Source organism: Otolemur garnettii, unplaced genomic scaffold (assembly GCF_000181295.1).
Source record: "Otolemur garnettii isolate 467f Iridium unplaced genomic scaffold, OtoGar3 scaffold00055, whole genome shotgun sequence".
NCBI lineage: Eukaryota > Metazoa > Chordata > Mammalia > Primates > Galagidae > Otolemur > Otolemur garnettii.
This window is the reverse complement of record NW_003852450.1, coordinates 7854709-7871152: the sequence shown is the minus strand read 5'-3', so window position 1 is coordinate 7871152 and position 16444 is coordinate 7854709. Positions and strand designations below refer to the sequence as shown.

The 16444-nt window shown below is 51.5% G+C and overlaps 1 protein-coding gene across 2 annotated transcripts; it reads right to left on the bottom strand.

The window, feature by feature from the left end:
• Positions 1-4011: 4011 nt before the first annotated feature.
• On the bottom strand, positions 4012-15862 carry TNNI1 (troponin I1, slow skeletal type). 2 transcript variants are annotated; one of them, XM_012806619.2, is made up of 9 exons: positions 15807-15862; positions 12516-12545; positions 11834-11837; positions 9637-9678; positions 8941-9072; positions 7650-7739; positions 6324-6500; positions 5210-5319; positions 4012-4164 (listed from the first exon to the last, which is right to left on the bottom strand). In XM_012806619.2, exons 2-8 carry the CDS (start codon positions 12524-12526, stop codon positions 5212-5214), a joined length of 564 nt encoding a protein of 187 aa, XP_012662073.1. In that variant the 5' UTR covers positions 12527-12545; positions 15807-15862; the 3' UTR covers positions 4012-4164; positions 5210-5211. The 2 variants fall into 2 exon arrangements, with proteins under 2 accessions (XP_012662073.1, XP_012662072.1); XM_012806618.1 differs by lacking the exon at positions 4012-4164 and having other exon boundaries at positions 5209-5319.
• Positions 15863-16444: the final 582 nt, after the last annotated feature.

Sequence of the window (16444 nt, the reverse complement as noted above, 5' to 3'; positions counted from 1 at the left end):
AACTGTTACCACCTACTGTCCTCCCACTCTGTAAGTATAATGTAATACAACAATAAAATTAAGGCATGCATGCTCTCAGAACAAAAGAGAGTGCTTTCCACTGAATACACTGAGCTTTATGAAAATCTTACTACATTTGTAGCCCCAGTTGCCTCATTGTGGGGTGGAGCAGTTGAAACCTGGGTCATGAGGAGTCAGTTGGGAGGAAAGCATCTGGAGGCACCAGTACAGGGGACACACAGGTGACTGTCACACAGGCAGGCCATCACCCTGCATATTCTGTGCCCACATGCCCCTGACTTCTGGAGACCACCCAGCCTGTGTCAGCAATGAGAGAGACTAGTTGTTGGCATTGGGGCTAGAGGTGGGCAGCCTGCGTGGGTCCCTGGGCCTTTGCCTGTGGCTGGAAGATCAGAGCTCTGTCCATGTCTAGTTTTCTGAATAGATGGGGACCGAGGACCTAATTCCTAGTTCTGCCTAGTTCTGTGACCTTGAGCAAATGACTTTCCGAACCCAGGCTGCCAGACGTTGACCACAGTGCTCTGTGCCAGTGCTATGGAGTTATCGAGGCTCACCCTCAGGGGACCCACAGCCCGCATAGAAGCACGTCTTGGGAGTGAGAGAGTCCCCATGCCCCTCTCCTTCGGTGAAGGCTGTCAAGCTTTGGGGATTTTTAAGGAAGGAGAGAGCATTTAAGGGGTCAGGAGAGCAGGCTGCCATCTGCACAAGTCCCACTAAAGTGTCTCAAGCTTTAGCAGCTTGGTCACCGACCTGGAACAGAAGCTGCCCCCCATGGCTGCCCAGCCCATAGCCCTGTGGGGCGTGTGACTCACTTCGTGGGGGGCCATTGTGGCTAATGTTTAACTCAGCCCCTCCTTCAGTAGGGCACTTTAACCCCAGTAGCTCTGAGCTGCTGGGCCCTGCCCTGATTGTACCCACTGCTAAGTGGGCTCCAGACACACAGCCGGGCTTGGCCTTGTTGCTCTGCAGGGGGCAGGGGCATCTTATGGGGAAGGGGTGGCCTCCTGAGAGCTCCAACAGCTGACTTCCTGAAGGCTCTGAGATAGCAGGGTGAGGGTGGGGTAGCTTGTGGTATACTGTCCTAGTCATTCCTACCCAGGAGGGAGAAGCACCAACCTGCCTCCAACTGCAAAGAGGGGTGCCCACCCAGCTATTATGTGTGAGTTAGAGACAGACATCTCCCTATCCCCCAACACCCCCACCTTTGCCCATTTGGATGTCACTTGCATCTCAATGAGATGTTTTCCCCTTTGGTGAGAATCTGGGGACTCCCCAGGTGCATATGCAGGGCCCTTGAGCCCCTGCTGTGTCCTTCAGGAAAGAGGTTGGTTGGGCTCTGTGGAGGCAAGTCTGATTCCAGAAAGGAGCAACCCAGAGATGGGTTGATGGGCTCCAGACTCTGGTCTGCATCAGTCAAACCCTGTAACTTAGAGTGAGCTACCTAAACTCACCAAGTTTCCATTTCGTTATCAGTAAATTTGAGATAAGAGTATCTACTTCTTAGGTTTTTGTGAGAATGTAATGATACAATTCTAACAAAGCATTTAGTATAGTATTAATATTATTATTGCAATTGAAATGTCATTATTATTGCAATAGTGAATAACAGACTTCCTAGATTGAATCTTAGCCCACCAGTTACTAGCTGTGTAACTATGGGAAGTCATTAACTGCTCTGTGCCTCAGTTTCCCCTCCTGTAAGATGGGAATAGTAATTTTAGCTTTCTCACAGGTTGTCATGAAGGTTAGAGGAATTAAAGTGCTAGCTGTGACTGACACCTAAATGTACTGTACATGTGAGCAGTGATTTGGTAGGAGGCCCCAGCTTCCAGTTCCACGGGCCTAGTGTCTAGGCTGGGTCATGTTGGCCTTCATGGTGAGAAAGGACTGGAACAGAATCAGGGCTCTCCACAGATGGTGCCTTCTATCCCCAGGCCCCGTTCATGGCTACGACAGCCTCCTCTGTGGATCCCTCTCCCACCCCAAAGGAGCTCTGGGACAGAGTTCTCCCTCCCCAATCCACTTAGGGTCTCTCCATCTGCATTCTCAGGGTATGTTTGTGCCTACTTTTGTTCTTGCCCCATCCTCACAGGAGATGAATCAGGTCTGGTCCTGCCTGGAAGCAGGAGGAACCCAATGACCTCTCGGAAACCTCTGGATAGGCTCCATCCCAGAGGGCCATAAGCTTGGGTGTGTTGAAGGGGCCCCACCTTCTCCTCCCACAGGCCTCCTGTACCCAGGTGTTTCCTTGAGTCAGGCCCCGGGCTGCTCTCCCACCTTTATAGCAGGGTGGATACCCCAGTCTGACAGCGCCCCTGGTTAATAGTTGACTGGCAGAACTGAGATTTTACTCTGGAACTTGTAGCCAGTTTCTATGAAAGGGCTGGAAAAAGGTAAAATAAGGAGATGATGCTTTGGACCCAGGCCAGCCATAGAAGCCCTGTGAGGCAGGGAAGGGTGGGTTTCTGTGGCTGCCTGGGCATGAAGCTTAACCTCATCCTCTGTGGCCTGGACCAGCCCCATCAGGTTTTCCAGCTTTGTGTATGTGAGAACGGGCGTGTCTGTGCCTATAGGTTTGGTAGGAGTTGTGCTTTCTGCACACGTCTGCCTCTGCCCATCTGACCTACTCAGGGCAGGAGCCCTGGGCAGACTGCTGCTTCCCCTAAGGTACCCCAAGTTGCTTGTTCCCACTTCCGTGCTCTCTGGAAGGGGCTGGCAGGCTGAGCAGCCCTGGGTGCCAGACCATGCCCTAGGGAGTAGCTGGCGCTGCACTTTGCACCAGCTTCTGGAATTTATGGCTGGTAATACATGCGATTAGAGGGTTGAATAGGGACTCAGTAGGGTGGGTGGAAGGGGGTGCTGCTTGGACAGCTCACTCTTTCCTGGGGCCAGTGCTGGGGCAGTTAAAAAGAAAAAATTCCCCAGTCTGAGATTGACCACTTCCCTCGTAGGCTTAGCTCAGAAGTCACATGACACTGCCCAGAAAAGTCAGGCTTATTCCACCTCTGGCCCAGAACCTTGGTCTCTGCTTCACAGGAACCATTCTTCTTAGTGTGATGGGGAGAGGGGCTGCCCCAGACTCCCAAAGCTTCTGGGCTTATGTCCCTCACCAGGCTTTGGACCAGAATATCAATGAGAGGGAGAAAAGACCTGACCCAGAGGAAAGATCACTGGCTGCCACACCTTGGGGACCGTATCAGTCCTGTGGGATATGACCAGCTATGACCAGTATAGGAGTGTGAAAGGGAAATAATGCCAGGGGCAGGGTGGCTGAGGGAGGAGAGAGCAGAGGCAGAGCCCAGGGAAGGAGCCACCTGGTGGCGAGGCTTGGAACTGCAAAGTGTCGCTCCTGGCGGGCTGGGTATGGGACCACGACTCTTGCACTGTGCCAGCAGGACCAGGTGAGGGCTTGAAAACATCCTGACATCTTTGGCCCAGAACGGTCAGGTCCCTCCAGAGGGTGCCAGAAAAATGTGATCCAGGTTTACAGAGGAAGCAGAATATGGAACCAGGGAGAGGAAGCCGCTCTAAATTGAGAGGCCCTGCTTGAGGGACAGAATGGGGGTGATACAGGGTCTGTTCTCAGATGACAGGGATTTGGTGAGCCAAGCATCCTCGGTGTGAGGGTGTGCTGTGTGATGCCAGTGGGGTGGACAGCAGTTGCCAATTCCATAGCCCTGCATTCGGTTCCTGAGCTCCTGACTGTGGACACAGTGCCTGGGGCCCAGCACAGCACTCTCCTCACAAACTCCCTCTGAGCATTCACAGTCAGCGTACCACAAATGACCGGGACACTGGGTTTTTAATGGACAGACAGCGAAGGCACTTGGCACAGGCTGGAGGAAGGGTGAGCTCACTGCCTCCTCTCCCTCTGCTTGTCATGCCCCAGGTGGCTGGGAAAACACAAGAGCTTGAAAGTGACTGGAAGCCCACCCCACTGGGGTGAGGGCTTCAGACACTGGCGTCCTCTTCTCTCCTGTGTGCCTGTTGCATCCTGGTTCCGGAGGAGAGTGAGCCGCTGGAGGGAAGAGGTGGGGCCAGGGAGGGCTGCTCCAGATGGGGATATGGCACGGGGTGCTAAGTGAGCAGGGCTGGAGGAAGAAGCATGAAGCAGGAGCCCAGAGCACAGCCCAGTAGGCTTTCCTGTAGGAATAGAGTAGAGGAAGCCATCAGTTCCTGGGGACCTGCGTGCAGTTTATGAATCCCTGACTTACCTATAGCACATGCGGTACCCAGGGCTTCTCACTCCTAACACCCCTGGGCTGGACCATCAGCCACAGGGACTCTCACAAAACCTCAGCTTCTCAGCTGATGGCCCAGTTCCCTTGACTTCCAGGATGGCTCCCTACCCACTGCTGTCCACATCGGGCCCCTCGGCTCTTGCCTGGCCTGGCCACCCTCCTCTATGAGAGGTGCTTATTCCTACCTCTATTCTTTTATCACATCATCAGCCTACCCTACACACCCTTCGCCTTGCCTACTAACACTTGAAATCGCTTCCTCAGAGAGCGCCTCCTCTCCAGAAAGCCTTCTCTGACTGGGAGCTACCGGGTAGGCCCCTGCACTGTTGTGCCTTCTCTCAGCATTCCCACAGAGGGTTTTATGTGGCCTTATTTTCCTGCTTTGTCCACTTTCTCCAGCTATTTCCTCATGGAGTGGGAAGTTGTATCCTCTCTGACTGGTCGCTCCCTGAGTGCTAGGGACTTGCAGGGTACATAAATTAAGGATTTTGTCAGGAAGTATTTAAAAGAACTTTGATTTTCAGACAGTCAGAGCTGGAGGGACCTAGGGATTCTCTGGTCCAGTGGTTCTCTTGAGTGCATCAGAACCCCCTAGAGGGCTGTCCCACCCCAGAGTTTCCAATTCAGTGAGTCTGGGGTAGGGGCTGATCATTTGCACCCTGGATGATGCAGTTGCTGCTGGGCCCAGGACCATACTTGGAGAACCACTGATCTGATACAACCCACAACTTCATAGATGGAGGGAGCAAAACGGGCCCCAAAGTAGAAATGACATGCCCAGAGTATCCCCATGCTGGAGCCAGGGCTGAGCCCGGGAGAGCTGACTGTCATCAGTGCTTTGTTCCCTATACCACTCTAGACCCAACTCCTAGCCTTTGTCCTGGTGTTCCTTGTCATCCTTTAGGCTCTACTGGGCCCCAAAGAGGAAGGAGCTGGTCTCTAGGTACCTCTACTGTGAGGTTGGAGACTTGGCAGCATCAAACATCTTCTTCCGGCCTTCCATCCCGGACATGGCCTCCACATTCTTCCTCCAGTCGCCCACTTCTACAGGTCGCTCCTAAGAGTAGACCACACATACATCAGAACTTAACCTGGCCAGAGGGGGAGTCAGGCCTCCCAGCTCAGAAGAAACTGTGTGGTAAAAAGTCAGCCTCCTCAAAATGATAGGAAATCCCAACCCCACCCTTCCCCAGCTGGTGTCTGGCCCAGGGGAGGTTTCACTAGAAAGAGGAAGTAGGTAGGTTGGGAGTTCTGGGTGACACTGGCAGGGTTACAGGTACCAGTTCGCACCCACAATGAATCACAGCCCCATGCCACCCTCCTGGTCTAAAACACTGCATGTAGCTCAAGGCCAACTCTTCCAAGAAGCTTTCTCTTACTAATTTGGTTCATTTCCCTTTTTCTTTCTTTTTTTTTTTTTTGGTTTGTTTTTCAAGAGATAGTCTTGCTATGTTGACCAGGCTGGTCTCAAACTCCCATCTCATCTTCCCAAAGAGCTGGGATTATGAAATGTGAGCCACCATGCCTGGCCTCATTTTCTTTTGTCAGCATAATAACTGGTTCATTGCTTCTCTTTATGGAGCTTCTTGGGCTTCTTGTTCCTACTATCCCTGTTCCTTCAGGGCTGTCAATTATGGGCACAAACACTGTGAGTTCAACCAACTTGGAGTGATTCAATGCTGAGTGACCAAACTCAGCTCTCTAACGTCTGCACTCATGTGTACCTATACCCATAATGCAGTTCTGTCCTTTCTTCTTTCCCTGTAATGACACGGGTAGTCATCTCCCCTAGTACCCTAAATCTCCATATTTTCTTCATACTAGTTTCAAGATTTTTAGTTTATTCTTTGGTCTGCCTTGCTTTGTGTCCCAGTTTCCTCCTCAGATCAAAGCAGCCTCCTTTCCTCCCACACTGGTCTCCCAGAGGGTTCTAGAAGGTTCTATCTGACCTGCGGACTAGCCTCCAACAGGAGCTCTCAAGCCTGCCTGAGGCTGCGTGAAGGGTTGATGGGGAAAAGTGGTGGGGCAGGAGATGGAAGGTTCTGAGCCGAGGGGCCTCACCTTCTCTGTGTCTTCCTTCTTCACGGATTTGAGGTTAGCCCGCAGGTCCATGGATACCTTGTGCTTGGAGCCCAGCAGGGCCCGGAGCATGGCATCAGCTGAGACACGGACCCGACGGAGGGGTGGGCGTTTGAACTTCCCTCGAAGGTCCATAACCTTCAGCTTCAGGTCCTTAATCTGCAAGTGAGAAGGGGCCAGAGAGATGAGATTTTGCAAATAGCCACGACATATTTGTTGACAAATGGGTGAATAAGTACACAGATAAAGCCCATTTTGGTGAGAGGAGCTGGCCATAGCACCTTGCCTGAGGGTCTTAGGTTGCTGGGGTTCCAGCCAGAGCCACACTCAGATTCCCCAGCTTTGAGGCTAGACCCTCTAGGACACTCAGACCCACCCATCCCTTTGCCAATAGCCCACCACACATTTGTTGACAAAATGGGTGAATAAGTGCACAAACAAAGCCCATTTTAGCCACCGATAGAGCCTTGAGTAGAAGAGCAGTCCCACCAAGCTCAGACTTGTGTGGCTTGGAAGCCCTGTTAGGAATACCAGGCTGCAGCTTCTTGTTCTACAGCCTCATGCCTGTTCCAAACTCGTCCCTCCCCAGAGAGCCTTCAGGGTGGATGAAGCTGCCTGCTCTAGACCCTTGTAGGGATTTGAGGATGTGATCTCTGGCTTGATGATCACTCAGATCATCATCACTGAAGGGCAGAAGTAGAAAGGAGAGAAGTGGTTTGTGCTCCCTCCCTCAACACCCCACTCTGCTTGGACAAATGCCCAGAAGGAGTCCTGTCCTTCCCAACTCTGTCACACCCCACTGGAGCAGGGTCTAGATGGAGCTAATTGTTCCCACACCCCTTGCTGAGCACCAGAATGTGAGGAGTCAGAGCCCAGCATGGGTCCCGGGACCACCCCTGTGTGACCCAAGCCAAGCTCTCAGCCTCTCTGAACCTCAGCCTTCTCCTCTCCAAGGGGCAGATAATGGCCCCTCCTCCATCCTCAGGCAAGTAGGGAGGATCAAAGGATATAAGGCACATGAAAGCACTTCCCAAAGGTAGGATGTTATTAACAGGCACATGATTAGCTGTGTCGGTGAATAAAGAGGTGGCTTCTGTTAGGCTGCAGAGCCCACATGGCAGGGAGGGAGGAAGTTTGTGCTTTTCATGTGTGCTTATCCTCTGCCCATCTTCAGCCCTACAGGGTTAGGGTGGGGACACCAAAGCTTCCAGCTAAGTGGCTACCTCCCAGGCCCTGAGGAAGGAGGGGGCCTCTCAGTGCCCAGCCCAGCCCCAGCCCCACCCAGCCATGCCCTTCCCACAGACTTACCTCCCTGGTGTTGTGGAGGCACTTGGCCTCAATGTCATACCGTTCTTCATCCACCACCTCCACCTTGGCATGCAGCTCCCGGCACAGGTCCTGGGGGAGGCAGATTGATCAGGCAGGCACAGAGGGGACAGCCATCGGTCTCCAGCCTCTCTCTCTGCCTCCAAATCCAACTCCCTTGGCTCTTTCCGCCCCTTGGCCAGACCTGGCCTCTGGAGAAGAGCTGACAAACGACTCCACTGAGTGCAAAGGGTACACCCTTGGTTCTCCTTTCTGTATGTACAAGTTGGCTTTAAAAAGTACTTTTCTTACAATAAAAGAAATACAAGTTAATTGTAGACATTTTGAAAACTATGTATTAAGTAATAGTAATAAAATAAACATAACTAGTGTTGCTACCACCTGGAGATTATTGGTGACCTTTTCCTATATTTCCTTCCAGTCTCCTTTCTTTGCAATCATGACATTAAAACAGCTACCAATGTTCAAAAAACATTAGAGACTACACTCTGGGTGGTGCCTATGGCTCAGTGAGTAGGGTGTCAGCCCCATATACCGAGGGTGGTGAGTTCAAACCCAGCCCTGGCAAAACTGCAACAACAACAAAAATAATAAAAAAAAAAATGAAGTTTAAAAAAAAAAAGACTAAACTCTAAGGGGGGATGGGCAAGTCTCTGGAGAAATGGGGCTTCCCCAGACAGGCACTGTGGCTCATGCCTCTACTCTTAGCACTCTGAGAGGCTGAGGCAGGAGGATTCCTTGAGCTCAGGAGTTCAAGACCACCCTGAGCAAGAGTGAGACCCCATCTTTACTAAAAATAGAAAAATTAGCCTGGCATGTGGCAGGTGCCTATAGTCCCAGCTACTTGGAAGGTTAAGTCAGGAGGATCACTTGAACCCAGGAGTTTGAGGTTGCTGTGTGCTAGGCTGATGCCACAGCACTCTAGCCTCAACAACAGAGTGAGACTCTGTCTATCTCAAAAAAAAGTGGGGTGGGGAGGGGCTTCTCAAGCTCCATGCCCCAAACCCAAATGCAGCCAGATCCCTAGCTTGGCCCAACCCATCAAGTCAATTGGTCCCTCTGAGGCTTACTTCCTGCCCCTATGGCATGCCATCTGGCATCACCACCCACAGGTGGCTGAGAAGGTGAAAGGAGACCCTGACAGGGACGAGCACCTCCTAAGTAAGTTATAGAAACTTGAAGGGTATTCATTCATTCAGGCGTCTGACACCTGGTCCCTGGGGCCACCCATGTGGGGCCGCCACCCCAGCCCAGTCTGTCTTTCAAGGCTCACCTGCAGGGCGCTGAGGGACAGGCCCCGGGTCTGCAGCGTGGGGATGCGCTCAGCCAGGTAACGCGCCTTCTCAGCCTCACGCTCCTCATTCTCCTGCTCCCAGCATTCCTTAGCCTTGGCCAGCATCAGGCTCTGGACAGGACAAACCCACTGAGCCAGGGCCCTCATATTCCCCCTGTCCCCTGAGCATCAGGGAAGGAGGGGAGGTGGCCCCAAGCCCAGCCAGCTCTGAGACCACAGTGCAGCATATAAATGGGTGCGGTAGCCATGGACAGGCGCATATGAAGAGATGCCAAGTGTCAGTGCACCGCATCCCTCAGGCCCTGGAGCTTGTCTCTCCCTCAGAGCTTTTCTCTTACCACTTTCTGTCTGTTTGGGCCCACAGAGCTCGAAAGAGAGAAACCTGAAGCAAAGTAAAGCAAGTCTCTGTGCCCCCACTAATAGCTTCCTGTTCTGAAGCTGGTCACTGCCCCCTCTCAGGACCCCAGGCGGGTGCCAGAATCCATAGTTCGAGGTTCCCACCCGCTGATCAGCTAAGGCTGACACTGACTCCAGCAACGGCGGGGCTACCTCCACCGCCTCCACCTTCTTGCTCTGGCCTCCTCCCTTTTGCCCTCCATTAATCCCTTCCATCCACTCAGGGTCTGCCCTTCTGTCTCTCACGGGTGTCCTCAAGCATCCAGCCCCCAGCCTCACCTTCAGCAGGAGTTTCCGGGAGGCAGTGATCTTGGGTTTCCTCTGAGGGTGAGAAAGAGGAGATAGGTAGTGAGGCAGAAGCTACAGACTGAATTGCTGATCAAGACCAAGAACAATCCCAGTCTGGCTTCACCATCATTACCCAGAATCTTCTGCTCACCTTAGGGACCTTTAAAAGCTCCTCTAAGTCATTTAACCCCTTCAATTCACAGAACACTGCACTCACCTGCCTTGATCCAGGGGAGAAGCCCTCACTTCCTACTCTGGCTCTGTTGCTACTGGCCCTATATGACTCTATGCATATGCTGGCCATGTGGCCTCTGTAAGCACCTCCACCATCATTTGTCAGTAAGAATACTATAACCCATCTGACTTAGTGCTCAGAGTTATTACAGACAAAATGAGATCGTGGATATACAAGTCATTTGGAAACGTGAGAGAAATGTACATTTTAGTACTCTGAAAAGTAATATAGTGATACTTGATCATCTGTCATGCTGAAGAAATAAGCTGTGAATTTCCCAAATAAATGAAGCATATCTGTGTAGACCTCAAAACTTCTTAAAATCTTGACACCACCATATAAATCTTTATAAGATATTAAAACACTGTTTCCTCCTCTTATGAAAAAAAATACTAGTTGACTGACACAGTGGTTCATGCCTGTAATCCTAGCATTCAGGGTGGTCAACGTGAGAGGATCCCTTGAGCTCAGGAGTTCAAGATCAGCCTGACCCTGCAAGACAGCAAGACCCTGTCTCTACTAAACATAGAAAACTTAGCCAGGCATCATGTCAGGTACCTGTAGTCCCAGCTACTTGGGAGGATGAGGCAAGAGAATTGCTTGCACTCAAGAGTTGGAGGTTGCTGTGAGCTACGATGAGGCTACTATACTGGAACTCAGGCGACAGAGCAAGACTCTGTCTCAAAATGCTGACTAGTTATGTCATAGTAATGTCAGTAATGCTGACTGATAAGTCTTAGTAAGTCCTAGCCCTGTGTCAGTGGTGCCTCAGGGATGGGGAAAGTAAGTAGGGCCGCTAGACCTCTAACTAATGAGACTACAATGCCTTCTAAGCACTTGTGTCTCTCCTGGGCCATAGGCTGTCACTTCTCAGAGATGCTAGTGAAAATCCTACTTATTTATGACAAGCTGGGAGCACAAAACTTCAGCTCTAGGTTGTTATACCAGTGCATAAAGTAGAAGTGATCAGGCTTCGCAAGAGCAGTTTTCATGGAAGAAAATACAAGTGTTTCGGTACATGAAATGTGGGATTTCTAACCTGATATTCAGGGTGGGTTGTTTGTCTTTTCCTCCCCCTGAAACCTAGATTTTTACTACATCACTGATAAGCGTGATTTTGCGAGAAATGTCCTATTACTATAACGATTACCCCTATGGTTTACACACAGTCATGTACCCATGGCAAATGTTTTATTGCCATTCTGTTTCCCCACTTGGTGAGCTTATGGCCACATTTGACCATTAATCAGTGGACATTCACTTAAAGATGAGCCTCAGCAAAACTCAGAAACCCACATGACTGTTGAAAAATAGTATGTTCTGTTCTCATTGAGAATCTCTGTACCAAATGTCCCCTCCATCAGCGCTGCCTGCCTATTCCAGCTCTTGGCATCCCTGAGTCCTCAGCCCCACCCCTACACTCCCCATCCCTGGTCAGTACATAGTCCGCACTCTCAGCAGGTTGGGTAAATCTGGACTGCATAGAAGGCCAGGGTCAAGGTTACCTAAGGGCTGAGGGGATCTGAGGACATCTCTTTGCTCCTCCCTCAATGTTCAGCCAGTGACTCTCCTCTTACTCTTCAAGTATGGCTTTGCACAGGGTCAGCTCTGTGAGGACCAGGATGGTCCCCCCCAGGACTGGATGAGCTATTAAAGTGGGTGAGTGAGAACTTGCTCTCACCAAGGGTGCAGAGTCACCCCCAGATCTGTGGCAGTCCCAGTTCCAGGACCACCTTCCAGTGACACCGTGCACTGGAACATCAACTCCCTGGACTCTAGAAAGTCCCACAACCAGAATCTTCACCCAAGGTATCTATCTCCTGTGAAATTGCTTAGCCACTGAGCACCCTCCAACCCCCAGGCCTTAATCCAAGCTTTCTCCTCTTAGACGCCCTCCCCCCATCACTAGTCTGAAGAGTTAACCAGGACAGAGATACTCCAACTATCACTTACCTCGCTTCACGTATCCATCACGGGAAGGATGGGAGAAGAGCAGAACACAGAGTGAGTATGAGCAACGTATGTTACATGTGCACACCAGAACCATGCAAATCAGCTTGGGGGAAAGGGGGCAACAGTATGTCTGAAAGGAATCAGGCATCAGGTAGGGGACCAGTTTGAGGGTTCCGTCAGAATAGAATAGAACCCAACAGCCCTTTGGGCTACTAGATGTTCTTATTATGAGGGTGTAGTCATGGTGAGTTGGGCAAGAGCAGTGGGAGGTCATGGAAGCCTCAAGATAAGGTTCCAGTAACATGAAAGGGTCCATCCCTGGGCTTCTGGGTAAAGTCTCAATGCTTTGTATACCTACTAGGTAGGCCAATGTTAAATCATAGCCTGGCACATGCAATCCATCTGATCAGTGCAGACAGGCAAACTCTGAAGCACAGGCCAAAAATGTCTTCCCAGGGCAACCTGGGGGTGCAAGTTCTGCTCCAAGACTTGGAGGACGCATGGAGACATTGGGGAAGCCAGTAAATGCTGACCCAGGTACTTGGGACTGGCCCTGTTTTAGGATCTAGTCTCCAGGGGAGCAGATTCAGGGGCTAAACAAATGAAGCCTCAACTATGGGACTGATATCTGCAGCAAGGGGAGTTGCCTTCCTGGAGCCCCAGAAGAGGTGAGAATACTTACACTTCCGGCATGGTGGCAGTGGGGCAGCACCTAGAGGGCACAGAGGAATCATCAATAAGGGAAAGTTGTGACTCCCACCCCTGACCCAGGCGGGCCTTGGGAGCCAGTAATGCTGCCTGGGAAAGGGGGACCACAGGAAGAAGAAATAAGAGAAAATGGATTCCAGCAGGTCAGGATGAGACAGGGATATAGGGCAGGGATCAGCAAAGGACACCCTACAAATCTATATGGTTTTGCCTAAAAGGTTAGAAAATTTAAAAAGAAGAATATGGGACAGGAACCACATGTGAAAAGCCTGCAAAGCCTAAAATATTCACCCTTTCTGGTAAAAGCTTATTGACCCCGTAGGGAACAGAATAGAGTTTGTAGAAGAATGTTTGCAAAGTGAGGACAAGCTGTCCTTGAACGACAAGCTGTTTGCACTTTATCCTGTGGACAAGGGTGTCACCAAAGCGCTCAGAGAGGGGAAGATCCAGAAGCTGAATGGAGCAGAGTGAACGTTGGAATACAGGTGACCTCCACATGGGACAACTCCAGGGGCGCCACTCACACAGATGGCAGGGCAGGTGCCAAATGGAGGGCGTTAAGATAGGAGGCAGGGACAATCCTGTGTTCTACTCAAGTTTATCCTCTTTCTCTCTGGGAGGTTTTCCTGTCTGCAAAACAAGGGGTTAGATAAGTTTTCCACTTAAGATTTAACTCTTGAATCCTTTGTTCAAACCAAATCATACTTGGAAACAAAAAAATTCAGTCAATAAGAGCAAACAGCCCTGGCTGAAGGGAGTTATCATAGGAGCCCTGTAGTCCTCTGTGAGGGCACTTGGCCATGGAGCATGGTTTGAAGCCCCTTGACCAGGTGGTCTCTGGGGCCCAGGCCATGGGGGAGTTTGTGAGTCTCCAGGTAGAGATATTTCAAACCCAGACCTGACTCACCACCATCTTGCCTGGGCCTGGGCATAGAGCATTCCAGTGGAGGAGGAGAAGGGGAGAGTTGTGAAAAAGCTCAGGAGAAGAAAAGGGACAATGGGGTGGAGAGTGCCGGGTAGGACAGGACCCTGAGCTAGGCAGTGCAGTGAGGGGTGGGAGAGACCAGTGGTGGGGGGCAGGTAGGGCATGGAGCTCAAGATCAGGAGTTTGCATTTGGTTCAGGGACCCAGAGGAGGGGAGGGCAGACTCTAAAGGTTACTTGTAAAGCACCTACCAATAGTTTTATTCCAGAGCTACCCCTTCCTGTGTCCTGGTCTCTCCTTTCCCTCTGTGCCTATGAAGCATCCTCCTGGCCCTGGTGAACAGGGCTTTGTCCACCTCTCTTGAGTCTCCCACCTGGTCAAAAAGTCTTCTAGGCCTCCACTGCTGCCTCTGCCACCTAGGGACAATGACTCAGGAATAGATGAAGTAGAGGATGGGTTATGACCCCAGAATCTCAGCTGTTACCCTGGGCCACACAGGGAGAGGTATAGAGAAAATCCATAAATTCCCAAGATGCTTGGCTAAAATTAGATTTTCTAGGCAGTTGCTCATTCTGAGGGCCTTGATTCTCCAAAGACACTGAGGAAGCCCCAAAGAAACACTAGCTGATGAAGAACCACCCCCAGGTCTGCTTCCGTTCATGATCATCCTCCAGGAATGCCAGTCTCCAGGGGATACCAGGTGTCAGCCATGGAGATCTCAAGTCTGTCTTCCTGAGATGTGCCTCATCCTTAGTGGGCAACTGGCCATGGTCATGCCTCCTCCTCTCTTTAAGAGAGACCCTCTGTCACCAGTGTGGGGCCCCATCTGCTGAGGCCAGTCTATGCCAGCTGCCAAGCTCCAGGGCCTGCCCCAGTCTGTCCCACTGACAAATGCCAGACCAAGGGGTCCCATGTCAGGCAGGAGGCCCCAGCCTACACTCTGACACCCAGCAGATGGGACCCCTTGACACGTCCAGGGGAAGACAAGCAGGAACCTGATAAGAAGTCAGGATGTAGATAGCAGCCAAGGCGAGGCTTGAAGAGCCAGGATTCTGTCTCCCAGGCAAGGAGCAAGCAGGGACATAATTAGAAAATTCACAATTGGACAGAGGGAGCAACTAATCTCTGGTGTATGGCTCAGAGCTGAGCTTTCCCTCCTCCAAGGCTCTGCGGTGTAGAAAGGACAGTCTACCAGACTATGAGATTGAGATTGTATATATAAATATGTGTGTAAGTGATTGTGTGTGAGGGAAAGTGTGTGTGTGTGTGTGTGTGTGTGAGTGTGTGTAGGGGGAGGAACTGATGTCTTTGCACACCTAATAATCAGGGATACAAATATCTAGCCAGGTTCATGTTCTTCCCCCTGCTCCCCACCCCTGACCTTGGACCCCAGTTCAAGGGCATACCTTCCTCTGACTGATTTAACAATGCTGTGCTCCCAAGCCTGTGGCTGCCGTCTGTCTACCACACACCACATCCCCACCTAGAGCTCCAAACAGCAAAGCCTAATCCCAGAGCTGCTGTGGGATTGTGATTCCCAAACCCAGTGGCCTATGCTGTCTTTTAGCCCCCACCTCAGTCAGAGACCACCACCACCCTCCCTACCCCCAGCCATGGATCACATTGTAGCCATTGCCCTGGTGTGTGTGTTACAGGCTCTTGTGCCCCAATCCAAAATGCTGTCACCATCTGCCTTCCCCCAGGAGGACCCCCAACAACTGTTCTACTCCTCAGAGCCAGGTGTGGTCAAAGGGGTTGGCCAAGCAGAGCTGGCAGTCCGCCCTCCCCTGCTCTTGTCCTACTGTGCCAATAGATGAGTAAAGGGAGCCGAGAATGTCCCTTAAAGACAAAGAGCAAAGAAGCAAGATGATTTTCTGGGTCAGCAGGGAGCTTCCTGAGAGTGCTGCTGCCAGAGCACCTGCCTTGCCTGCTGCGGGCCTTGCTCACCAGGTTCTCAAACTTCCAAATGCAGCCCCTGCCCCTGCTCTCTGATTTCCAGTGCTGCTCCCTTTTCCCTTGGGTGCCCTCTCTCTCCCACCACCTGCTGGGTGCAAAAACATAATCTAGTAGGCTCTGCCTTGGGGCTCCTGCGGAGCCTAGTGGGAAATTCTGCTCCTGGCTCCCAGCCTCCAAATGGCCAGGCAGAGTTTTCACCTCTCCAAATGGTTTTTGCAGAAGGAAAGACACCATTCTGTGGGACAAAACGCCGTGGGAGCATTTTAGGACTGTTCTACCAGTACATCCATTGTGCGGGTAAGACCTCCCCTTCTCCTTAAACAAAATCCCAGGTACTCTGCCTGAGTTTGACCTAGTCCAAAGTCTTAGGACTGCAGACACTTACCTCGTTCAGCCTTTGTGAGCTGGGCTGGTCTGTGCCTCAATATAGATAGCAGACTGAGGGGCAGAGCTGAGGGGAGGCTATGAAAACTGTGGCCAGCAGCAACTGGCCAGTAAAAATAGAACAGCTCCGCTGCCCCCTCCGATGCCCCTCCTCCTCACCACCCCCTCCCACCACACACACCCCGTGCAGGGCAGGTGTACACTGCAATGCACACAACAGTCACTCAGGCTCAAAGACACAAGTGTACACAACTCAGTCACTGCAATGCACACAACAGTCACTCAGGCTCAAAGACACAAGTGTGCACAGCTCAGGAGCACACACCAAGCCTGTGCACCCAAAGGCCACCAACTGAGTGAAATCATTACCCACCTAGGGAGACGTGAGCCACAGATTGGGAAAGAATGATCAGCCAGACCAGATGTGGGGTCTAGGGAGGACAGAGGTGGGACTGTGGAGAGGGAGAGCAGGGGCTGTGGTGAGGGGTACGGGGAGGCCTGGAAGAGCCAGCAGTGGCTGGGGGAAGGGGACTGTCACACTGCCCTTGTATATCTTACAAGGAAACATGGAAACCAGGTCCCTGAGCCCATGGTCCAAAAGCCTAAGAGGGCCAAGCCCTCGAGTTTCAAGAATTTTTT